The 25,320-nt window shown below is 46.6% G+C and overlaps 1 protein-coding gene across 4 annotated transcripts in view; it reads left to right on the top strand.

Moving 5' to 3' along the window:
• LOC134496728 (cullin-9-like) overlaps window positions 1–25,320 on the top strand; it is a 505,703-nt gene that overhangs the window by 10,065 nt on the left and 470,318 nt on the right. For all 4 annotated transcript variants that reach the window (XM_063302446.1, XM_063302439.1, XM_063302454.1 and 1 more), the window contains 18 exons: window positions 345–529; window positions 1,297–1,672; window positions 2,560–2,755; window positions 3,938–4,145; window positions 4,783–4,976; window positions 5,291–5,499; window positions 5,808–6,033; window positions 7,581–7,686; window positions 8,458–8,685; window positions 9,079–9,169; window positions 9,275–9,446; window positions 9,839–9,944; window positions 13,600–13,695; window positions 13,831–14,006; window positions 14,334–14,467; window positions 14,578–14,760; window positions 21,611–21,726; window positions 22,282–22,464. In XM_063302446.1, the coding sequence (XP_063158516.1) occupies window positions 345–529; window positions 1,297–1,672; window positions 2,560–2,755; window positions 3,938–4,145; window positions 4,783–4,976; window positions 5,291–5,499; window positions 5,808–6,033; window positions 7,581–7,686; window positions 8,458–8,685; window positions 9,079–9,169; window positions 9,275–9,446; window positions 9,839–9,944; window positions 13,600–13,695; window positions 13,831–14,006; window positions 14,334–14,467; window positions 14,578–14,760; window positions 21,611–21,726; window positions 22,282–22,464 (3,185 nt within the window). The remainder of the gene's footprint in view (window positions 1–344; window positions 530–1,296; window positions 1,673–2,559; window positions 2,756–3,937; window positions 4,146–4,782; window positions 4,977–5,290; window positions 5,500–5,807; window positions 6,034–7,580; window positions 7,687–8,457; window positions 8,686–9,078; window positions 9,170–9,274; window positions 9,447–9,838; window positions 9,945–13,599; window positions 13,696–13,830; window positions 14,007–14,333; window positions 14,468–14,577; window positions 14,761–21,610; window positions 21,727–22,281; window positions 22,465–25,320) is intronic.

Below are 25,320 nucleotides of genomic sequence, written 5' to 3'. Positions count from 1 at the left end.
CTCAGTTGAATTCATTTAGGTGATTGATTATTAAAATATGAATATATTTAATACATTTTTATGTTGGTTTCTCATTTCTCATTATTTCCTTAGTTACTCCTCTAATTGTACATTAACAGAGTAATCCCATACTTCTGAAGAAATAAATCAAATTGAATATAATGGGGCTTACTTTTGAGTAGAGATGTATGAGTTTGAGCTGCAGTAGCTGTAGAATTAAGTTGCCTGTTAACATGTGGCAGAAGGTCCTATTATGAGATTTCTGCTTTGATGGCACTATTTAACATGAGTGTCTCCCAGGAAATTATATAGCACCTCTTAGTCATTTTTTTTCTCTGTTCCAGTTAACCAGACAAGGTACCGCAAACCGCTCAAAGGATTGTACTCTTTACCATGCCTTATGGATCATTTGAATAAGGACTTTGGGACTCTAAGTCAGGCTGAATGGTGGGAGCTACTTTTCTTCATTAACAAGCTAGAACTCCAGAAGCATCAAGAAGTTGTTCATTTCATTGAGCAGAATCAGAAGGTAAGGAACAGGGAAGAATCAATCCATCAGAAAGGGATTTCAAGCAGGAATAAGCAAATGTTTCTCTATTCTGTTACTATTTAGTAGGACAGATATGTCCTAAATCCCCAAAGTGCTCCTTTTATATTCTTTAACCATTCCCAGTTGCTTAGTGTGATGTGAGAATTCTTGCACTGTCTAGGCTGCATTATTTCCTAACTTTGTAAAAAAAAAAATTATATTACAAAGTTGAAGGCATCATATCTGAAAAGCATTTATCCTCACGAATGCCTTGGATTACCCTCTGTCAGAAAGATTAAGATTAAAGATAAGCCCCAGAGCAAACTATGCAGATAGATCCAGAGTCAGTGAAGCTGATTTAAGACACCAGCTCCATATTATTTGCATATAGTATTGAATTTTCTAAAGCTGCAGTTTTCATTCCACCTTCAAAGCAGATCTGTGAACACTGCATTGGTTAAGGGTTAACAACTTGATCGATAACAGGAATTGAAGTTCAAAACATCTGGTGATATTAGGTTGCCCACCCCTACAGTCATCCAAATTACCAAATCATAGATAACTTTGGTCAGATGATTTCTAATGAGGAAGATGGCACAACAGCCTCATCTGGTGTAAGGTGCTCTAGACTCAAGTGTCAAGTTTCAAAGCTGGATCAGTGAATTCTCCCAGTCTTCTGATTTTGTGGGCTTTTGGTGTGGTTCTAGATAACCCTGGTAATAAACTGCAGTAGGAACTCTGTGCTTTTATTTTCTCTGCATTTCAAGCTGTCAAGCCTAAATGAAGAGGATCTGATCCAGATGTCTGTTTCAGTAGAGTTGGCTCAGAAAATACTACAGTTCCTGAATAAGGATTGTCAGAGCACCACTCAAATTGACCTGCAGAACTCCCACGTCTATTTCAAATATTTCTTCAGCAAGGAAGATACAGAGCAGAACTGCCCAAATGCAAACCTGCTCTCTGCAAGCTATGATGACCTTTCTGAAGCCATGAAGTCAAAAAAACCAAAGGAAGATATACTTCCTGACAGAGTGTCTTCTCCAACTCTATTTGCAGCAAAGGAAAGTGACAGACGGCGGATTAACAAATTTCTCAAAATAGAAGGGCTTTTATTCCCAGACACATTGGATGAGAAAGTCAAAGGTAAGCACCAGGCAGCATCACCCTGTTTAGAGTGACCCACTCCCTGTTGGGGGGGTTGGAGAGCTGCAGGATCATCTGCAGAGCCATGGTGAGAAATATTCATGCTATTTGGAGGATGAAGTCACTCAGATTCATTTAGATTTGGACTCTGACTGGGTAAGTCCAACTGAGTTGCCCAGGATACAGTCTTGTGAGGTTATCTGGATGCAGTTTGCTTCTGTGACACCCAAGGAAGTGGGCAAAATCCTCCAGTCTGTTAGTGCACCCACCTGTCTGTTAGAACCTGCCCCTCCTGGGTTGTTAAGGTGACCCAGGAGGTGACCGAGGGATGGGTCCATGCAGTGGTATCCACCTCTTTGAGAGAAGAGGTGGTCCTGCCAACACTGAAAGAGGTGATGGTATGCCGCCTCCTCAGGAGGTCACCACCTAATTTTTAAATTAACTTTTGAAATTGGAAAGATTGTTTGGCATTAAGGCAACAGGCTAGAAACCAGGAGACTGGGAATTCTAGTCCTGCCTTAGGCATGAAAGCCAGCTGGGTGACCTTGGGGCAGTCACTCTCTCTCAGCCCAACTCACCTCACAGGGTCGTTGTGGGGAAAATAGGAGGAAGGAGTATTAGGTATGTTTGCTGCCTGGAGTTATTTATAAAAATAATAAAGCGGGATAGAAAATAAATAAATAAAATTCAGACCTATTGTCTTAGTTCTCACTAATAATTGTTGGTGTAGATTGTTATATCCAAGGAAGAGAGAAAGAATTGCTAAGAAAAGGCTAAAATAAGGGGATTTGCACTATAGTTGATTAGGTGAAGAGCAAATAAGTATGAGGAGGATATATTGATGACGCTGATTGCAGAGCTGTTGTGCTAATAGATCTGTTGATCAGCTTTCTGCAGTGTGAAGGTGGCCGGAAAGAGAAGCACCTTGGAGCAGCTGGAAGGTGCCATGGAGATGATCCAGAAGTCCAGTTGTGACATTGAGTTGCAGATGGCTGGTCTTAAATTCATCACCAAGATTTTGGAGGAAGAGGAACCTGGGCAAGGGAAACAGATTGCCACAGCAGAGTGTGAATTTGCCATTAGGTTAGCTTTTTTCGTTAGGTCCTGTTATCTTTATGGCATGTATTGAACATGGGGAAGAATATCAAGAGCTATTATATGCAGCCCTTAAGTAATTTCCTATTACAATGACATACCATAGCCAAAATGATGTCAAAAAGAAGATACGCATCCCTTGTCTTGTTGAAAAATCAGAATGAATTGAATTCTAAATAAATAAAATGTAAGATCCGTGGTGGTGATGCTGAATGCAAACACAGATATCAGCATGTTTTCATTTAGTGCATTTTTCTTCCATTGATCCTTACATACAGCTTGGCATATTTTTGTTCAGGCTCAAAAAGTTGTTCTGTAGGCAGATATGTACAATTCTGGAACCTTTGAAACCCATTTTTCTTCTTAAAAACAAACAATTTTTGAAAAACTTGAAATAATTTTTAAAATGCCTTTTACAAAACAGAACTCATCTTTTGTATTATGTATAATTTGGTTTGTTCACAAGATCATAATTGGAATATTAAATTTAAAATATGATTGAATCCTAAATTTACGAATTTAGCTGGATGGATGATTTTGCAACAAAATATCAGTGAGTAAGAATTAAATCATAAATCAGATTTGTTATGAAAATATATTAGTTTATATAGATTAAATATTGTACGTTCAGAACTTTTTATCCAATACACTTATTTTTTAAAAAAACTATATACAGTTTTTCATTTTATCAAATCTCAGCACTTACGACACAACCATTATATAATTTAATAAATAACATTGATTTCTAAAAATAGCTGGTGATTAAGTAGTGGGACATCAGGGAAATGCCTGGTGAAATAAGTAAGTCTTTAAGATGGTGAAAGCTTCCTAGACTATGGAATCTTACTTAATCCAAATGGGCAGATTGTTCCATATTCTAGTCATTGTAACAGAGAATGCCCTGTTCTGCACCACTATGAACTGAACATCAGCAGTCTCTAAGTCATTTTTTAGAAGTCATTTTTCAAAAAGAAAATATTTTACAATCTAGTAGTTTAATATCTGAAAGCACTTGGAAAGGTATTAGCATGTGATGGATAAACATGTTTCCCCCCCCCCTAAATTTTTCCAGTTTATTTGCTGGGTCTTCTCATCTCTAGTCTTATGTGGTTTGTCAGCTAATCTTCAAGAGACACTCATTTGAGGGCTTGCCTCTTTTGCTGTCTGCAGGGAGAAAATTGTGAAGATATTAGTGGACCTGCTGAGCCACCATGTAAAGGAAACCCTGCTTACAGTATTTGGGCTACAGGTGCTGTATATGCTCATGGCAAAATATGACTGGCAGATGCTCATTGCATCCAAAGGTGGGCTGCATTGTGTGCTGCACTGCATGAAGGAGAACTCCACGTCTGTGCTGGTGCAGCAGGCTGGCCTAGCAGTAAGTAGGATGTAGAGATTCCTTGGAATCATGTTGCTGGGAGATGCTTGCTTATTTCTTTCTTTAAAACATTTTTACCTTTTCAGAATAACATAGTCACAGGGCAACTTACAATCAGCAGTTTAAAACAATGCAATTAAATAAGCAATTAAAAATTGAGCAGCAATCAAAAGAAGCATAAAACATAAAATATTAAAAAGGAGAAACAAATCTTATTGTTTTGTCTCATTGAAAACACACACATGGGAGATTTGAATCAAATCTCCAGGGAGGGACTTTCAGACACGGGGCCTCCTCTGAAAAACACTGTCCCTTGTGGAGTTGCTAGGTCTGGTCTCAGAGTCCAGATCAAGGCTGCAAAGGTATCTGAACTGCAGCATGTGATCAGCAATCATTGCTACTGTGTCTTTTTTTGCCATGAGGAAACCCCAGACAGCATCTTTCCTTGGACCGTTCAGATTTGATAGTGCCCTTATTGGAAACTAATAACTTCCAAGCGTATGAGTATACAGGGTGAAATGGTAACTGCATCTGCTCTGCTTTTTCTGAGTGAAGAGAACTGTTGGAGATTTGGATCCCAATCTATATCCTGTTCCCTTTTCTTTCTTGCTGTTGAGCTGCTGTATTTGACTCCCAGGTACTGAAGATGCTATTGGATGCTGAGAACTATAAGCTACCAAGTGCCTGTGGGAAGCTCCAACCTCTGGGCAACTCAGGTTTCCAGACAATGCAAGAGATCTTGGTCAGCACTGGTTCTGCTTCTAGCAAGGACATTGGCAACTTACTATGTGTCATCCCTGCTGCAGTTGAGAAGATGTTGGGCACACCTGGGTAAGCTCAAGTGAGAATCTTGGTGAAACAAAGAGGTATAATTGTATGGCAGCTAAAGGGCACTCAGGACTATGGAGGAGATGTAACTTTGTTTCTGCTGAGCTTCTGGGGCAAGGACTCAAGTCTTCCTTTGCCACAAAATCAGTCTAGCAGTTCTATATTGGCTCCTGTCTAAATGATTAGCCTTCATGGGCTGGAAAATGATTGTTCTGGTTTCATATTTACTATGCTCACTTCTACTTTCTGTTCATCTGCTTTTGCCTCAGCAAGGGTTGCTTTAGGATCCAGCATTAATCCTTACCCTTCTTTACCAGAGCCTCAGCAGCAGTTCAGGATGGACTTCTGGTGCTCAGCAAGTTGATCGACTATGATAAGGCCCTGGCACAGCAACTAGGAAACTCTGATCTTCGTTGTGCCCTTCAGAACGTCTGCCGCTTGGGCCAAAGCTCAGACAAAATCCTGGCTCAGAACATGCTCACCCATCTGTCTGAACATAAGCTGCCACTGAGCAAAGAGAATGCAGGTATGAAACGCCTTGGTCTTTAGTGTAAACCCTTCCCAGGAACTATAGGTGTTGAGATATCTGCACTCTCCTTCCTTGTATTCTGAAGACCATTGTGATTGACAGGTTGTCATTTCCCTTTTCACAGATTTAGTACATCTCTCCAGAAGGGATAACAAACATCGCTACTATTGGGGGGTACTTCTAGGGATTTTGGTCAGAGAAGTGAATGAGATTCCCCCCCAGATATTTTATTTCTCCAAAATAAAGATTCTGGGTCAGGAAGCATTTCAGTTATGCCCTCCCCCATGTTTTCCCTCCCCAACCAGACTCTGCAGCCTTCTTTAATCTTCAGGACATTAACATCACAAAGCTACTGAGTAATCTGCACAAAAACAGTGTTTGGAAGGAGATGGCAGTGGTGCTGCAACGCTGCCTCTGTGACAAAGGTGCCGCCTTTGAGGAAACTAGTCATGAGTTTCTGGTAAATGTGCTTATTCTCAAAAACTTGACACAGCAGGAATCTGAAAAAGAGATACAACTGGGAATGTTAAGGTAAGGCTCCTGTTAATCAGTAGTAAAGTATATGTTTTAAATTTATGCATTCATATTTGGAATTCCTAGAGATGAAGTGAGCAATAAATGGTCCTCTAGCTATTGGATCTCATTAGGTCAACCAGTACAGCCAGAGGTGAAAGATTATGGAAGTTGTAATCTAACAATAATTGTAGTCCAACAACACCAACACAGGTAGTTCTCCTTTCAGTACAGGACATCTTAAATTCCCTCTAGTCTACTGTTCTCACCCTGACAATTTTCTTCAGAAAGGGAGGTGGCGTGTTGCCTTGCAGATGTTGGACTACAACTCCCACACCTTTGTCCACTGGCTATGCTGGTTGAAATTAAAGGCTGGACTATTAGGATTCTTAGGACATAAGATGCTAGTACTGGAGAAAGGCCAGTTGACAGTCTTTAGAGACCCAGACTGGTGTTTTATATATGAACTAAGTCAAGGACTAAGGGACTTTTAAGTATTTGATAATTTTCTTATACTTACAGGTACTAACAAAACTATATCTTTAACATGTCATAGGGTTGTTGAGTTGTTGCTCCAATGGAGAAATAGGATGGTGGATTTGTATATAATTGGTCAAATTTGTGGTCTGGAGTAGGTACCTGTTACAAATAGTATGCACTTAATGCAATCTTTACCTACTCCCAATGTTTTTTATTAGAAAATGAACATCTACTATCCTCAATATTAGTTGTAGTTCATTCATATTGTATTGCAAACCACTCCAAGCCAATACTCCACTTGAGATGTTGCATGGTTGATATTGTCTGGTATGGTCATTTGCCAGTGACCACATTCAGAATTATGTTACTTGGTAAATTAATTATGCTGTCTCTTGGGTTTTTCCAAATGAACTGACAGTTCTCTGATTTAGGCTGCAATTTAAACATACAGAAGGAATAACCAAACTCTTTCCTGTATTGATCAGGAGAGTTTATGCTTCTTCCATCATGCAAATAAGGTGAGGGTGACTTTTACAAAATGCAAACCATTTTAGAACATGAATAAAGCAAATTAATCTTTTGGAATAATATGGAAACTACTACTGAATTTTGGCTGAATTTTGGTTTTTCCACCTTCTTCTACAGTTCTGAAGAGTGGTGCAGAAATGTCCAATTCAATATGAATATAAAGAAAGTTAAAACTTCAGGAGACAGAAAAATGCTTTTTTAAAAGATCTTTTTATCCCATCTCTATTATTTTTATAAATAACTCAAAGCGAGGAACATACCTAATACTCCTTCCTCCTCCTATTTTCCCCCCAGTAACAACCCTGGGAGGTGAGTTGGATGACTGGCCCAAAGTTACCTAGCCGGCTTTCATGCCCAAGGCAGGACTAGAGCCCGCGTGTCTCCTGCTTTCTAGTCTGGTGCCTTAACCACTGCACCAGACTGGCTCTTGGTGGCTGCAAGACTGCTAGACCTTTCAATTAGAGATTAGTACAAGAATCAGTCACTTTTGTTTTAATATGTATTTTCAAAGTACCTTTGCTTTTTCTTAAAGAAGCTGCTTTTCTTTTTTGATCTAGGCTTTTGAACAAGTGTTTGGATAGTTCATGGAAGGATGTAGTACCCTGGCATAAATGCATTGAACCTTGCTTGTCTTCCATAAACAGCCACATAAACGATCGAGAGGTAGGACAAGGGAAATCTAAGGGAGGGCTAACAAGAATCCAGACATTTGGTCCTGTCTCATAGCTAGACCATTATATGCTTGTCATTCCAAGCATTTGCACACAGGTTTTTTCACCAAAGAAGTGGTCCACCCTGCATTTTCTTTGTCCAAATCTTTTGCAAACAGTGATTTTCTTAATAGGCTGAAAACTAGTACTCTTTGTTTGTTTATATTGTATTTATTGCTGAAGTTGCTTTTCTGCTTCTGTTTTGCTCCTGCACAGCTTTTATATTTTAAATGGGTTTTTGTTAAGATTTATGGTTGCAGCTCTGGCAATTGTTAAAGAAAACTGAGAGAGATTTTTTTTTTAATTAGATGGAGTGTAAAAGTCAGACAAGAACTGCACATATATTTTTATAAAATGCAGAAAGAATTATCTTACCCCAAATTCTGGCACCTTGTTTTCTTAAAATCTCCTTTTAATGAATTTCTCTTTAGAATGGAATCTGGAGCTTGTAAAATCTCAAACTAAAGCTCCCATCATGCCTGCTGGACATTGAAAAGCAGCAACTTGTGCCAGGCCAGAGGTTCCCTACCTTTGCTTAGAAGGATTTCTTTCCTGAGTGACAGTGGGCCCAACATGTAGAGAACAGCACATTCAGAACTAGCTCATTCCCCAAGAAGCAAGGCTGGCAGTGGGAAATAGTGGAATGAGTTGGGGAAAGAGGCACTAAAACCACACAGAAAGCCTCCAGGGACTAACTGGACATACTACCACTTTGTGTCTGCAGATTGTTCAAGAGTTCATTAAATTCTTGCACCGTCTGGCCATCCTCAACAAGGACTGTGCTGTTGCAATGTGCTCTTCTGGCATTAAGGAAGCCTTGACCAAAGTCTTGGAGAAACACAGCTCCAGCTTCCCTCAAGTGACAGAACTGAGGGACCTCATGAATAACTGTGAGAAGCCAGTGAGCCTCTATCAGAAGATGACAGCCAGCATCCTGGCTGGCTGCATCCAGGTGAATCTTTTTTTCTTTGGAGGGTATTGTCTAAAGGGAGCAGGCTGAGGATCAGAACTTCTTGGTAACCTGGCACTCAGATTTATTTTTACCCAAAGGAAATCTAAAGCAATCCCACAGTGCCTCTAGATAGCCTTATCTAACTATAAACTCTTCACATAGATCAGATTACAACTCCTATACTCAGGCACTGTGACCATTGGTAGTGCTGGCTGGGAATAATGGGATGTGAAGTCCAATATTTCTGAAAGTCCAACAATTGAGGAAAGCCCTGCCTCTCAGTCTTAATTTGGATTTCTTTTTTCCAACGTAACTCTGCTGTATTGTTTGGCCAACATAACTTTATACCTTGCCTTTTTTTTTCTTTTGTCTCTTCTCCAACACACTTTACAGATGGTTCTAGGTCAGATAGAAGAACACAGGCATAGCCATCAGCCTATCAGTGTCCCGTTTTTTGATGTATTTCTGCATTATCTTTGTCATGGTGAGCATATTATTAGTATTGGGAGTTTCAGATAACTCATTACTTCAGAGGCCCTTCCAGCTTGTGCCCATCCTAGATTTCTTCAATATTTTCTTTTGTGCACAGGCTGCAGCACTGAAGTGAAGGAAGACAAGTGTTGGGAGAAAGTAGAAGTCTCCTCCAATTCTCAACAGGCCAACAAGTTAGTGGATGGAAATGTCAAAACCTACTGGGAGTCAAATGGCAGCACTGGCTCCCACTACATCAATGTTTACATCCATCGTGGTGTGATAATCCAGTGAGTGTATGCATGAGCCAGGAAGAGGGCTTTGGGGCAAGGAGATTTTGGCCTTTGATGAGCAAAGGGTTTTTTTCTACCCCTGTAGCTTATGGGCATAATAAGGGAATAGCATTTCTGCATATTGCCTGTGTCCCCTAAGAGGAAAGAGTACAAAAAAATAAGTTCTTATTTCCTTACCGGAAGTATCTAATAGGTCCTTTGGGGATCAACAGAAACATCGTTATGGGTCAGATGCCAAGTGGAATTCTGGCTTTCTTGTTCAGCCAGGCCTGTGTGAATGGGGTGGCTCTTACGGAATAAGACAGGTGTGCCTTTATGTTGTAGGAAAGATTGGCTTCTTAGCAGGGGCTTGGTTCCTACCCTGAAACTGCTATTCTTGGCTTGTACAGGCAGATGTCACTACTGGTGGCCAGCGAGGATTCCAGCTACATGCCAGCCCGGATTATAGTCATGGCAGGAGAGAGCACTTCCAGCATCAGCACCAAGCTCAATATGGTCAGTCCTGTGGACTTCCCCAATAACCGAGACTTCCATGGCTGGAGGGAAGAGCACAAAGCTCTTCATCCTGCCTTGCAAGGATTCCCACTATGAGGAATACTTTTCAGGAGAAGGACTATAGTTCTTGCATGAAGCTTGCAGAAGCGTCCAGATTCAGTCATTCATTCATTACATCAATATCCCATATAGCCTGTATTACCACTGCATCATGTTATATCCAGAGTGTTTGAGGGACCACTATCTCCCATGACTTCTGCCTGTCCAGTAAGAGCTAGCAGAGTTGGGTGCTATGGGTCCCTTTGATAAAACAGTGTCATTTATTGGGACCCCGGGGCACAAGCCATCTCTGTCATGGTACCTGTGCTCTGGAATGCTCTCAGAGATTCATGTGACTCCCCCCATTCTGATGGTGTTCCAGAAAGCTTTGAAAAACTGGTTGTTCTCCCAGGCCTTGGGTAGGGCCGATGTAGCCATTTGTCAGTTGGGCTTTTGGATTTAGTGTGTGTTGTCTGGATGGCTGGTTTTTTTTTTTTTTTGGAATATTTTATATATTACATTTTGTATACTGTTGTTTGTTTTAAACTGTGAGCCACCAGAGTCAGGCAGAATCCAATCCAATCCAGTCCAGTCCAATCCAGTCCAGTCCAGTCCAGTCCAGTCCTGTCCTGTCCTGTCCTGTTCTTAAATTAAATTAAATTAAATTAAATTAAATTTTACATCCAAGACGGAAGGCATAACTCTGTAGTAGTTTAAACTGATAAAAGCAACTTGCCAGAAGTCACCTATTAAAGATAATGTGGAAATCTGAATCTGTATGTTCCGAATCCCGGTCCAACCTACCAACCATTTAACAGGAACAAATAGCAGATAATGGAGAACCATTGCCTTGGTAGATGAAAGATTTCTAGTGTCTTTGTCTCATGAAAACATCTGGCATTTTGTGGCTACACAACCACAAAACGATTGTCAGAGTTGTGTAGCCACTTATAACACCTATGCTGACTTCATTTGTGATGCTATGTTCCAGTATGATTCATTTAGCTTTGTCTTGGTTTGTTGTGTAACCCCAGATGGTATGCCAAACCATGATTTATTCTTTATGCAATATATAAAGTCAGTTATTAAGGCTTAGTCAACAAACCATAATTAAAGCTAACAACTCACTTGAAGTATAGGTTTTCTAGCCATATAGGGGAAGGAGAAACAAAGAGAACATGTATATGAAGGTGCTGAAGTGAGAATATATTTTCCTCTGAATATAGAAGTATCAGGTGATGATTTCTCCATCTATGTACATGGAGAACAGGGAAAGCTGTGAGAAACCCTCCTTCTGTTTCTCCAGGTGGACCTCCCTACCCTCCAGCTGCTTTTCCGTGGCACAGCTTTTTTTCCTTCTACTGCAAGTTAGTGATTACTGTGAGTGATTCATTGTTCTTAGAAACAAGAACCTTGGCTTTGCTGGTGAGGCTTAATGGCATAAAGGAATCTATTTAGCTGTTTTAAACATACCCTGAGAGATTAACAGGAAGTGTGAACAGAGTCCTGCTGGATCAAAGGCCTACCGTGTCCTGAATGGCCAACTGGCTGCCAGTGGAAAGCCAACAAGCAGGATGTAAAAGCCCAGCATCTTTCAGTTCATGTTTCCCAGCAACTGGTAAAAACCATATTGCTGCTGCCTTTGTTACTGGCAGCTGTTGATAGCTTTATCCTCAGTACATTTGTCTAATCCCCTTTCAAAAGCATCCGGCAGTAGCAATTTCTTGTGTGAATCCTCCCTTTTGTCTGTCCTGAATCATTTAGAATGATGATCCTGAGTTTGAGTATATGTGGTGTTAGTTGTCTCAATTTTTGTGCTTCACCTAATATTTTTAATAAGTTGTCCCCTTCCTTCCTAGTTCATTTATCATTTTAGTTACTCTTTGTGTATTACACCCTTCAGGGTGATAAGATCAGGGGAGTTTTTAAGGGTATTTAGATTAGGCACTTACAGAGAGACATCATATATTGGCAGTTATAGTTTTGATTATTTCCAGCACAGGATTTGCTTTTATGTGCACTGAATTGATGTTGCCATTAAACTACTCACTCTATCTCAAGGTGCCATTCTTGGATATTAACCACTAATTCAGATATCATCAGTAGCTATATAATGCTAGAATGCTTAGCCATTGTTCACACCATGTAAGGGCTGAGATGGGAGAAAGCAAGAATCAGCTGTTTCCAGGCTAGAGAGAACCAGGCTGTAAAACAGTTCTGCTGTCTCCCAAGGCCAGCTGCACCACAACCAAATATCCTTTAACTTTGTGAGGGCAGGAAAAATGTCTACAGTTTAAACCAGTCTCAGCCTTGGCAACTTGAAGATGTGTGGACTTCAGCTCCCAGAATTCCTCAGCCAGCATGGGGAAGTCCACACATCTTCAAGTTGCCAAGGTTAAGAAACACTGGTTTAAACTCTGGAGGACAGACATACAGTATAGATAAACTCTGATGTCCTTGCACCACAGAGAGCAAATTATATGTTGTGTGTAATGCTTATTCCAGTCCGTAGGATAGATTTTAATCCAGTCAAGTCCTGACCGAGAGTCTTCTGCCCAGAGGAACCAACTGCTGACTAAGGGCTTCAGAGTTTGGAGAGCTGGGATTCATTGCTACGTCCTGGTGTGAAGTCGGACACATGGAATCACATTTGCTATTTTAAAGCCTGCGTCCTAACTTTGAAGAGCCTGGAGTTTGGATTTTTTCACTGTTCCTTCAGATAAATAATTTGATATCAGCAGCAAACTTGCCCACCTCACTGCTCGCTTAATTCAGATGTAATTCATTTAGACATAATTTATATGAATGCTTTTAAATTCTATACAGAAAGCATTCAGTTCATTGATGATTGGTCAGCTTGCATTTCTATGGCCTTGAACTTTTGTTTAACTATACCTTACTGGGGATATTCAGATACACTGGGACATGCTCAAAATGTTGTGGTTATAGAGCTGTGTTTTGCCGCAGATACTGGACCATTCTAAACCTCAGACTTTTGCAGTCTTCAGTTTCTATCACAGAAGCTGCCTTTTTTTTTTTTTTTTTACTCTGAAAGGCCTGTTTGTCAAAGGCCTTTGTGAATGGACATTTTGCTTCACTCCATTTCATTTAGGAGTTAGATTCTTTTTCTTTTTTTCTATCTGAAGAATAGGGGTTTTCACCGTATCTGTGATGAACTGGTTCCCAGAGTCTCTCAATTGCACACCATCAGATGAGGTAGAAGAGAACTTTATTAATACAGATGATCAGTCCAAGTTACAGATCAGACTAAGGAAAAGTCCACGTGATTGCTTGTTACAAAAATCCCAGCCCTGCCCCCTCTGTGCCAGCCCTTCCTTAATTGCTGAATTCTCTCTTCCATCCTTTTTCACTCCCAGCTACAATCCACTCTAACAAGCCCTGATAATGCCAGCTAGCTGACCTTGGAGCTATCCCAGCCATCTCAGCAATTCCAATCAACATTCCTAAGCTGCCACTACAAGCAAACATGCTAATGCAATTCTAAAAACAAAGACTACAAAACCCATCATACACACTGGCAGGATGCTACATCCTGACAATATCATCATCAAATTTTCATAACACAATTGATGTCCTTCCTCTTCTCTCCACACAGGTCAGTGTCCCACCTTCATCTACCAGAGTGATCCTCTTGGAGAACATGACCTGCTTCTGGCCTATCATTCAAATCAAGATCAAGCGTTGCCAGCAGGTAGGTAGGTGTGCTTTCCCTCTATTCCAACAGTGAGAGCAACTGGTCTAGTTGGGAAGGAAGCAGGTGTGACGCACATGGAGTATGCCAGGTCAGCGGAGTCCGAGCTAGAGCGGTGCCATGTGTTGTCCACAGGGCGGCATTGACACACGTGTGCGTGGCATCGAAGTGCTGGGCCCCAAGCCCACCTTCTGGCCCATCTTCAGGGAGCAGCTGTGCCGGCGCACACACCTCTTCTACGCTACCAAAGCGCGCACTTGGTGCCGAGAAATTTCAGCAGATCAGACACAGTTGCTGCAACTTTTCAACAGGTCAGGCCTTTCCTAATGGAACTCTGTTGTCCTTTGGAGGTGGGGAGGTGGCCTGGGGATCAGTAGGGAGTCTGTCTCAGAGCACTTTCCTAGATTACAAACTGCAAAGGGCAGGGATTATCCCTGCTGTAGTGGCAGAGAGTCACTATTCTCAAGATACCTTTTTTATCTCCTCATCCTGTTTATTAATATCTAACACATCGTCCAAACTCCTGTCCTCCCTCATCATACCACTTTTACTTGCCTTACTGAATCTATGTGCATCTATCTATTCTTGGGGGTATTCCCAAAATAAAAAGCTCAGTCTGCACCCCTTTCCCATTGCAGGTTGAACAGTGCCTTGTGCCACGAGCAACTATTTGCCAGTCGCTTCCTTCCGGATGACAAAGCTGCCCAAGCACTGGGCAAGACCTGTTGGGAGGCCCTGATCACCCCCTTGGTGCAGAGAATCACTTCTCCTGGTGTGTGCTCTCCCTCCTAGCACAAATCTTGGCAGCCTTTGCAGACTTATCCATCCTTCCTTTTTCTCAGCAACCCTGTTGACTGTTTTTTCCTTTTTCTGGCTTTCCAGACCCCAGTGGTATCAGTCCTATGTCTTGGCTCCTAAGCCAATACTTGGAAAATCTAGAGGCAGCCCAGAATACCACAAGCCAGATTATCTTCAATTCCCGAGTTCGGCATCTGAGCCATCTGCTGGTGCATGTGGACCCCAGTGGCCCTGAGCCCGAAGAGCTGAAATCTCCTATTAAATGCAGTGAGTGCTCTCCCATGGGGCAAATAAAGTGTAAAATGGGCAGATCATCTTCATGGAGCTGAGAAAGGGATGATAACAAAGTTGAGGTTTCCTTGAATATGTTGTATAGTCATAGTGTCATGAGTGCCGTTGAGCTAAAGTCATCAGCGCAATGGCACTCATGACAATGACAAGGAAATAGGTGAAGGGGTACAAGTTAAGTAGCCATCAACCCACAACGACTAACGGCTAACAAACAATAGCTAAACGGATCACGGAGCCACCCAAGCCATCAGCGGCAATACAACGGGGATCGCCCAGCTGAAAGCAATCAGCAGAAGAATGAAAACCTGAGGATGGGCGATCCTGGAAACCCTCAACCAATGGCAGGGCAACGCATGGGACAAAGGGGGGTGACGTGACCGAGAGCGAGGGGGCGCTGACCGGCGCGGGGTATTTAAACCCCGCACCGGCGCGCTCCTGTCACTCTCAGCTTTTTTCTACCAACGTTGTACCTACCCTGAAATAAACCAGAGCCTGCTTTGCAAACCAGTGTCTGAACGTTATTCAGAGGTAGGCAGCGCATGACATAAAGCTGAGAGTCATAAACTCAGCCTCGCCGAGCCCCACCGGACGACAACGAGCCGCGGGAGGAGTAGACGGCGAGAAGACCAGCAAGATGAGGCCGGAACGACGTGGGCAAGGAGGGCGAGCCGCGCGGCAAGAGACAGAGGAGGACCGACCGAGGCCAGAGGCACCGCGGACTCCCGGAGCCATGGACGCCCACCCCACCCGACCCGAGCCTCAGCTCCAACCCCAAGGGGAGATGGCGACGGAGGCAACCCGACCGCGGGAGGGAGCAGCACGACTTCCGAAACCAGCGGAGGACCCCGCGCCCCACATCGCACCCCAGCAACGGGCGTGGAGCGACAGCCCCACGATGCTCGACACGGAGGAGGACGACGGAGACACCCATCAGACGGAGGAGGAAGCGGACCCGCGGCGGAGGGACGATGAACCCCACCGGCAACCCACCCCCGAGGACGCGCCAACGGAACCGGCCCCAGCGGCGGCGCGGGCTGTGGACGAGGAGGCACGAGCTGAACTCGCGGCCATGCAGGCTCAGCTGACGGAACTCCGGACCATGCTCCAGGCGCTCATGCCCCCCGCGCCACCCAATGACGTCCCCGCACAAGCCCACACCCCGAGCGAAGCACCGAACCCACACGGGCCAGCGGAGAGCCAGCAGACGGCACAGGCGGCCGACACCACACCCCGGGAAGCGAGAGGCGGGGCCGCACAAAACGCCCGGGCCCCAAAGGACTTCCCCATCTTCTTCGATGGGACCCCCTCAAAACTCTCGTTTTTCGTGACCAACGCTAGGGAGTTCATGGGGAGGCACGGACACTCCTATGACTCCGAGGCCGACAAGATCGCCGCCGTGGCGATCAAACTCCAAGACAGGGCGGCGGACTGGTACGTCCAACTGTACGAGTCCAGCTCCCCCGCCCTCGCCACCTTCCCTGCTTTCATCAAAGAGATGAAAACCTACTTCGAAGACCCCCTAGCTAAAGTACGGGCGAAAAGCGCACTCCAGAGACTTAAACAGGGCACACGCACGGTCCCTGACTACGCCCTGGAGTTCAAAGCCCTCGCGGGAAAGGTCTGCGACTGGTCTGAGACCACCCTGCTGGAAATCTTCAAAAGGGGGCTCAACCGCGACGTTCTCCAATGGGCCCTCTACCGCGACGACCCAGAAACGTTACACGGGTGGATCCACCTCGCGGGGAAAGCCGAACACGCGCACCGCACCTTCCTGATGACAACCACGGAAGACACAAACTATGTCGGGAAAAAGGTACCAGCACCACACGGGGGGATGGCCGGCCCCATATACCCAAAAAAGAAGTTCAACCGGGAGCCCTGCGGGAGGTGTGGCAAATTAGGGCACAAGACGGCGGATTGCTTCGCCAACCGACCGCCGACCAGCGCGCCCAAGCCCGCCCCGAAAATTAGCCCCAAACCACCCAACCCGGGGCCGCCCCCTCACCGCCGAATGACCGTGGCCACAGCGACACCGGAAGAGGGCTGGGACGCTTACTGGGGGGAAGAGGACAATACCGACCCCGACCAGCCGGCGGGAAATGCTCCCCGCTTGCTCTGAGACGCGTGGCGAGGCAGGCGGTGGGACAACAACGCGGACCACCTCAACGAAACGACAAAAGCTCCGTAATATTGGCAGCAATTCAACTCTCTGCCGGCAACGGAGCCACCACGGCCGCGGCACTAGTGGACTCGGGGTGCTCAAAAAACCTCATCCACCCCGACCTAGTCGCCAAACTCGACCTCCGCTGCTTCCCCCTCCCCACGCCGCTGGCATTCCACCAGCTGGACGGCTCTACAGCGGGAGGGAAACCAGCCACGCTACAAACCGAGCCGGTCACCCTGCAAATGGGCACTCACACCGAGCGCACAGCGTTCGTAGTCACGCCCATCGGACGGCCCATTGCAGTCCTGGGGATGCCATGGCTCGCGAAAAACAACCCGCGGATCAACTGGGCGACCCGCACCTTCACATTCGGCGACGGCGAGTATCGAGCACCAGTACCAGCTGGCAAAAGCAACCCCACGGTAGGACGAGCGGAGGCGACCACACAAGACAATGCCGCTACCACAGCAGACCTACCAGAACAATACGCCGACTTCTCCGAAGTCTTCGGAGAGGCAGAAGCCGACCAACTACCCCCCCACCGCAAGACGGATTGCCGGATTGACCTACTGCCCGACGTCCCCTTACCTAGACCAAAGATTTATTCGATGACCCCGAAGGAGATGGCAACCCTCCGGGAGTTCATCGATAAAAACCTAGACAGGGGATTCATAGAGCCAGCATGCTCACCGGTCGGAGCCCCCGTCTTATTCCGGGAGAAGAAAGACGGGACCCTACGGCTCTGCACCGACTACCGGGGCCTAAACGCGGCTTCCCTGTCCAACAAATACCCCTTACCCCTGGTGAAGGACATGCTCGCCCACCTGTCCACGGGCAAAGTCTTTTCCAAATTGGACCTTCGCGAGGCGTACTATCGCATCCGAATCAGGGAGGGGGACGAATGGAAGACGGCGTTTAACTGCCCCCTAGGCGCGTTCCAGTACAAGGTACTGCCCTTCGGACTCGCGGGGGCCCCTGGGGTGTTCATGCAGCTCATCAATGAGGTACTGCATGAACATCTGTTTAAAGGGGTCCTGGTCTACATCGACGACGTCCTCATTTACACAAAAACGCACGAGGAACACGTAACCTTAGTCAGGCAAGTCCTCGACAAGCTCAGAAGGGCGCAGCTCTATGCAAAGCCTACAAAGTGCGAGTTTCACAAAGAGCGCCTAGACTATTTGGGGTATCGAATCTCCGGGGACGGCATCGAAATGGACCCCGCAAAAGTCGAAGCGGTGCTAAACTGGGAGCGGCCCCGCAACAGACGGCAACTACAGAGCTTCCTGGGATTCGCGAATTTCTACAGGTCATTCGCCCGGGGGTTCGCTGAGATAGCCCTCCCCTTAACGGACCTCCTCAAAACCAAAGGGGTGGGGGACACCCGACGCGCCAAGAACCCAGGCACAGTGCTGAATTGGACTCCCGCGTGCCAGACCGCATTCGACAAGCTGAAAGCGCTGTTCACGACGGAGCCAATCCTCGCGCACCCGGACCCAGAACGGCCGTTCGTGGTCCAAGCCGACGCCTCAGACTTCTCCCTGGGAGCCATCCTGCTACAAAAAGACTCCACGGGGCTCCTGAAACCATGCGCCTACCTGTCAAGGAAGTTCTCCGAGACAGAGAGGCGATGGCACGTCTGGGAGAAAGAAGCCTTCGCGGTGAAATCGGCACTAGAGACGTGGCGACACCTACTCGAGGGAGCCACCCAACCATTCGAGGTCTGGACGGACCACCGGAACCTCGAGGCCCTACGAACGCCTAGACGCCTTAGCCCAAAACAGGTCCGATGGGCCCAATTCTTCAGCCGCTTTGATTTCCAACTGAAGTTCATGCCGGGCAAGAAGAACTTCCTGGCCGACGCCCTCTCCCGGCTGCCCCAAGACGAAGAGCCCGCCCCAGACACCATTGGGACGGTCCTATCCGCCTCGCAACTGGGGATGGCCGTGACCACCCGAAGCGGCGCACGGAGGCAGCTCGACGCTACGGCGCAGCCGACGGCGGGACAACCGGCGACGGAAAGAAGCCAACCGCAACTACCAGGGGGAATGCGCAAGGACCTCGCCGCCGCCCTCAAAACCGACCCCTGGTTCCTGGCAAACCCCGACAAGGTAACGATGGCGCAAGACCTAGCATGGGGGGAAGGCAGAATCTACGTCCCGGACTCGCAACGCCAGGCGATCTTGCATAGGTCACACGACGCCAAGCAAGCGGGACACTTTGGGTTCCTCAAGACCCTACACCTCACACGGCGCCAATTCTGGTGGCCCGCGCTCAGGCGGGACGTAAAAACCTACGTGGCGTCCTGCCCAACGTGCGCTAGGGCCAAACGGGCACCAGGCAAACCCGCGGGGCTACTGCAACGGGTGGCAGAACCCTCCCGCCCATGGGAGGAAATCTCTATGGATTTTATAGTGGACCTCCCACCCAGCCAGAAGAAAACGGCTATTTGGGTGGTGAAGGACTACTTCTCAAAGCAGGCCCACTTCATCCCCTGCACGTCGGTCCCATCCTCACAACAACTAGCCAAACTCTTCCTCATCCACGTGTACAGGCTACACGGATGTCCCGCACGTGTGGTGACCGACAGGGGCACACAGTTCACCTCCAAATTCTGGCGGGCCTTCCTGAAGCTGACGGGGACCCAACAGGCCCTATCTACGGCTTGGCATCCGCAGACGGACGGAGCCACTGAGGTTCTTAATGCCACCTTAGAGCAATTTATACGATCATATACGAACTACCACCAAGACGACTGGGCTGAACTGCTCCCGTTCGCCGAAGTCGCATACAATAACGCCGTCCACACGAGCACGGGGAAAACCCCGTTCGAAGTAGTCTCGGGGCGCGACTTCGTCCCCATCCCGGAGCTACCTCAACCCCCGGAACCCCAGGTGGACGCCAGCGACTGGGGACGGAAGATCGCGGAAGCATGGCCAGTAATCACGGCGGCGCTAAAGGAGGCACAGGCTGCTTACAAAGAGCAGGCCGACAAGCACCGGCGCCTACAACCGACGTTCCAGGCGGGGGATATGGCCTATCTCTCCACCAAGTTCCTAAAGTCAACCCAACCCTCGAAAAAACTGGGGCCTAAGTACATCGGGCCGTTCCGAGTCACGCAAATAGTGAACCCGGTAGCAATACGCCTGGACCTGCCACACAACCTCCGGAGGCTCCACCCGGTGTTCCACACCAGCCTCCTAAAACCGGCAACCACCTCCCGATGGCACCCAAGCACGCCACAGCCCGCACCGCTCATGATCGACGGGCAACACCACTTCGAGATAAGGGACATCCTCGACTCCCGCAAGCAACGAGGAACCCTACACTATCTGGTCAGGTGGAAACACTTCCCCCACCCGGAATGGGTGGCGGCGCACAACGTTAACGCGCCTGACCTGACCAGAGCATTTCACCGGGCATACCCCGACAAACCGCAACCAAGGTCAGCAAAACCAACCCCCCCCCCGCAGGCCTCCCCCCGCCTCCCGTGCCCCAAGGGAAAGGGCCCCCCCCAAGCCCGCGACTTGGGTGGACCTTCCCCCCCCCGGGACTCACTCCCCCCGCCCCGGGCCCACGGGGTGGTGACAAACGATCGCCAGCACCCTCCCCCCGCCCCCCGGCCGCGGGGGAGTGGCAAGCAAGTCAACAGGGCAACCTGGGGGCAACGCCCAAGAGACACAACAAAGGCGACGCACTCTAAATAAGAAAAGAAGGGCCCTACCTGGAGCTGAGAAGCACCCGACCAGCCACGCCTCTCGCCTCGCCGAACTGAGCCAAACAAACAGGGTGTGGCTGGAGCATGCGCACGCCAGGTCAGAACCCGAGCGTGCGCACCATGGACACACCCTGGGAAGGCACGTGGTAGAGGGAGGAGCAAAGGGAGGGGCGACAACTACTCCGGCGGGAACTTTGAAAAAAAAAAAAAAAAAAAAAAAAAGGGCCTTTTGACAGCTCTATGGGGAAAACCCAGAAACCCGGGGGAGAACACTATTCGGAAAGGGGGCAGTATGTCATGAGTGCCGTTGAGCTAAAGTCATCAGCGCAATGGCACTCATGACAATGACAAGGAAATAGGTGAAGGGGTACAAGTTAAGTAGCCATCAACCCACAACGACTAACGGCTAACAAACAATAGCTAAACGGATCACGGAGCCACCCAAGCCATCAGCGGCAATACAACGGGGATCGCCCAGCTGAAAGCAATCAGCAGAAGAATGAAAACCTGAGGATGGGCGATCCTGGAAACCCTCAACCAATGGCAGGGCAACGCATGGGACAAAGGGGGGTGACGTGACCGAGAGCGAGGGGGCGCTGACCGGCGCGGGGTATTTAAACCCCGCACCGGCGCGCTCCTGTCACTCTCAGCTTTTTTCTACCAACGTTGTACCTACCCTGAAATAAACCAGAGCCTGCTTTGCAAACCAGTGTCTGAACGTTATTCAGAGGTAGGCAGCGCATGACACATAGTGGCAAAACAAAAACAGGTGGCTTGTTGTTGCAGGATCTCTTCAGAGAAGGACCGGGGTGGGTGGGTAGCAGGGCATTCTTGATTAGAGGAAAACTTTAAAGGACTCAGAAAAGTGGAGACTGGTACTTGGGACTCTGTTGCCTCTCTCTCCCAGAAGCCTTTGTAAATGCTGTGTAAATTTCCCTTTGCAGATAAGAAGAATGCCAAGAACAAGGAGTTGAGATCAGGAGTGGTAAAGGTGACAGTGAAGAAATCTACCAGTTTGACAGGCATCACACAGTGCTGGAAAGATGTTGTGCAGCAGCAGGTAAGGGTGGCTGAAAGAGTGTGTCCAGAAACAGGAGTGCGACTCTGTGTATCAAGTAGGGTGATGTGGTACAGGGCTTTTGTATCTGCTGATGCAAACTGTTGGGGCTTTGTGCTGACATTATCTAATACAGTCTATCAACTGATGCATCTTTCATATTTTTTTATGGTGTGTGTGTGTGTGCTGTTGAAAGTTAAGGAGTTCTGAGAACTCTAAATCAGGACTCCAGAGACTTCAAAGAAAGGCTGATTTGACACCCAACTCTCAGAGGAAAAGAGTGTGTCTGCTTTGGCTTTGTTGCCCACTAAGTTAGGTGGTTTTGTTCTTATTGTGAAATGAAAACCCAGTGCATTCCTTTGGTCTCTGGGGTGGTGACAGACAGACAGACAGACAATTGGATATGTAGGTAAAACACCCCAAAATAGCAGTCAGCTGTGAAAAATCTGTCTTGCATGAAAAAAGACTTGGCACTGCAAAAGGCTACCTTGAGTATGGCCCCACTGAATCAGATATAAAGATTATGATTTTAAAATATTGCATGTGTGTCTGTTCCAGGTGAAACAGTTCTTGAAGTCCTCCTGGCAGGCCTCTGACTTTGTGGAGCAATACTGTAGCATCTACCGGCGCCTCCGTATTGCCATGGAGGAGCTGTTTGGGCAGAAGATGTCCTTCTTGTTGGCCTTGCGCCATGGCTTCTCTGAAGGCTTGTTGCAGCTCCCCTTCTTGACAGCAGTCCATGTGAGTAAGGGATGGATGGTTGGGGACTAAGATGTCTCCCTAGAATGGAGGTATGAAACCTGACTCCCAAGGCCAGATCTGCTCCCTGCAAAAAATTACAGGATATACTTAGGATTGTAAATACACTGTCAAACCTTCCTGAACACCTATATTTCTCTGTCGCCTTAAACACAAAGTTGTTGTTGTTTATTCGTTTAGTCACTTCCGACTCTTCGTGACTTCATGGACCGGCCCACGCCAGAGCTTCCTGTCGGTCGTCAACACCCCTAGCTCCCCCAGGGATGAGTCTGTCACCTCTAGAATATCCATCCACCTTGCCTTTGGTCGGCCCCTCTTCCTTTTGCCCTCCACTCTCCCTAGCATCAGCATCTTCTCCAGGGTGTCCTGTCTTCTCATTATGTGGCCAAAGTATTTCAGTTTTGCCTTTAATATCATTCCCTCAAGTGAGCAGTCTGGCTTTATTTCCTGGAGGATGGACTGGTTTGATCTTCTTGCAGTCCAAGGCACTCTCAGAATTTTCCTCCAACACCACAGTTCCAAAGCATCGATCTTCCTTCTCTCAGCCTTCCCTATGGTCCAGCTCTCGCAGCCATATGTTACTACGGGGAACACCATTGCTTTAACTATGCGGACCTTTGTTGTCAGTGTGATGTCTCTGCTCTTAACTATTTTATCGAGATTGGTCATTGCTGTTCTCCCAAGGATTAAGCGTCTTCTGATTTCCTGACTGCAGTCAGCATCTGCAGTAATCTTCGCACCTAGAAATACAAAGTCTTTCACTGCCTCTACATTTTCTCCCTCTATTTGCCAGTTATCAATCAAGCTGGTTGCCATAATCTTGGTTTTTTTGAGGTTTAGCTGCAAGCCAGCTTTTGCACTTACTTCTTTCACCTTCATCATAAGGCTCCTCAGTTCCTCTTCGCTTTCAGCCATCAAAGTGGTATATCTGCATATCTGAGATTGTTAATGTTTCTTCCAGCAATTTTAACTCCAGCCTTGGATTCCTCAAGCCCAGCATGTCGCATGATGTGTTCTGCGTACAAGTTGAATAGGTAGGGTGAGAGTATACAGCCCTGCCGTACTCCTTTCCCAATCTTAAACCAGTCCGTTGTTCCGTGGTCTGTTCTTACTGTTGCTACTTGGTCATTATACAGATTCTTCAGGAGGCAGACAAGATGACTTGGTATCCGCATACCACTAAGAACTTGCCACAATTTGTTATGGTCCACACAGTCAAAGGCTTTAGAATAGTCAATAAAACAGAAATAGATGTTTTTCTGAAACCCCTGGCTTTTTCCATTATCCAGCGGATATTGGCAATTTGGTCCCTAGTTCCTCTGCCTTTTCTAAACCCAGCTTGTACATCTGGCAATTCTCGCTCCATGAATTGCTGAAGTCTACCTTGCAGGATCTTGAGCATTACCTTACTGGCATGTGAAATGAGGGCCACTGTTCGATAGTTTGAACATTCTTTAGTGTTTCCCTTTTTTGGTATGGGGATATAAGTTGATTTTTTCCAGTCTGACGGCCATTCTTGTGTTTTCCAAATTTGCTGGCATATAGCATGCATTATCTTGACAGCATCATCTTGCAAGATTTTGAACAGTTCAGCTGGGATGCTGTTGTCTCCTGCTGCCTTGTTATTAGCAATGCTTCTTAGGGCCCATTCAACCTCACTCTTCAGGATGTCTGGCTCTAGCTCACCGACCACACCGTCAAAGCTAGCCCCGATATTGTTATCCTTCCTATACAGGTCTTCTGTATATTCTTGCCACCTTGTCTTGATCTCTTCTTCTTCTGTTAGGTCCTTGCCATCTTTATTTTTGATCATACCCATTTTGGCCTGGAATTTACCTCCGATGTTTCTAATTTTCTGGAAGAGGTCTCTTGTCCTTCCTATTCTATTGTCTTCTTCCACTTCCGCGCATTGCTTGTTTAAAAATAATTCCTTGTCTCTTCTGGCTAACCTCTGGAATTTTGCATTTAATTGGGCATATCTCCCCCTATCGCTGTTGCCTTTTGCTTTCCTTCTTTCTTGGGCTACTTCTAGTGTCTCAGTAGACAGCCACTTTGCCTTCTTGGTTTTCTCTCTCTTTGGGATGTATTTTGTTGCCGCCTCCTGAACCATGTTTCTAACTTCTGTCCGTAGTTCTTCCGGGACCCTATCTACTAAGACCAGTCCCTTAAATCTATTCTTCACCTCCACTGCATATTCCTTAGGAATATTAGTGAGCTCATATCTAGCTGATCTGTGGGTCTTCCCTAATCTCTTTAGTCTGACCCTAAATTGTGCAATAAGAAGTTCGTGATCTGAACTACAGCCAGCTCCAGGTCTTGTTTTTACCGACTGTATAGATGTCCGCCACCTTTGGCTGCAAAGGATGTAGTCAATCTGATTTCGGTGTTGTCCATCTGGTGAAGTCCATGTATAAAGCCGTCTCTTCGGTTGTTGGAAGAGAGTGTTATGCAGAGTGAGTTGTCTTGGCAAAATTCTATCAGCCTATGTCCTGCTTTGTTTTGTTCTCCCAGGCCATGCTTACCTGTAATTCCAGGTGTCATCTGACTGCCCACCTTAGCATTCCAGTCTCCCGTGCTGAAAATAACATCTCTTTTAGGCGTGTTGTCCAGTAGGTGCTGCAGATCCTCATAGAACTGCTCTACTTCAGCTTCTTCAGCATCTGTGGTTGGGGCGTATATTTGGATCACTGTGATGTTAGATGGCTTGCCCTGAATTCGAATTGAGATCATTCTATCGTGTTTTGGATTGTATCCAAGCACTGCTTTAGCCACTTTACTATTAATTATGAAGGCTACTCCATTTCTTCTGTGGTCCTCTTGTCCACAGTAGTAGATCTG

The sequence above is a fragment of the Candoia aspera genome, chromosome 1 (assembly GCF_035149785.1).
Source record: "Candoia aspera isolate rCanAsp1 chromosome 1, rCanAsp1.hap2, whole genome shotgun sequence".
NCBI classification, from domain to species: Eukaryota; Metazoa; Chordata; class Lepidosauria; order Squamata; family Boidae; genus Candoia; species Candoia aspera.
The sequence above is the reverse complement of the archived record's forward strand: the minus strand, read 5'-3'. Positions and strand labels throughout refer to the sequence as shown.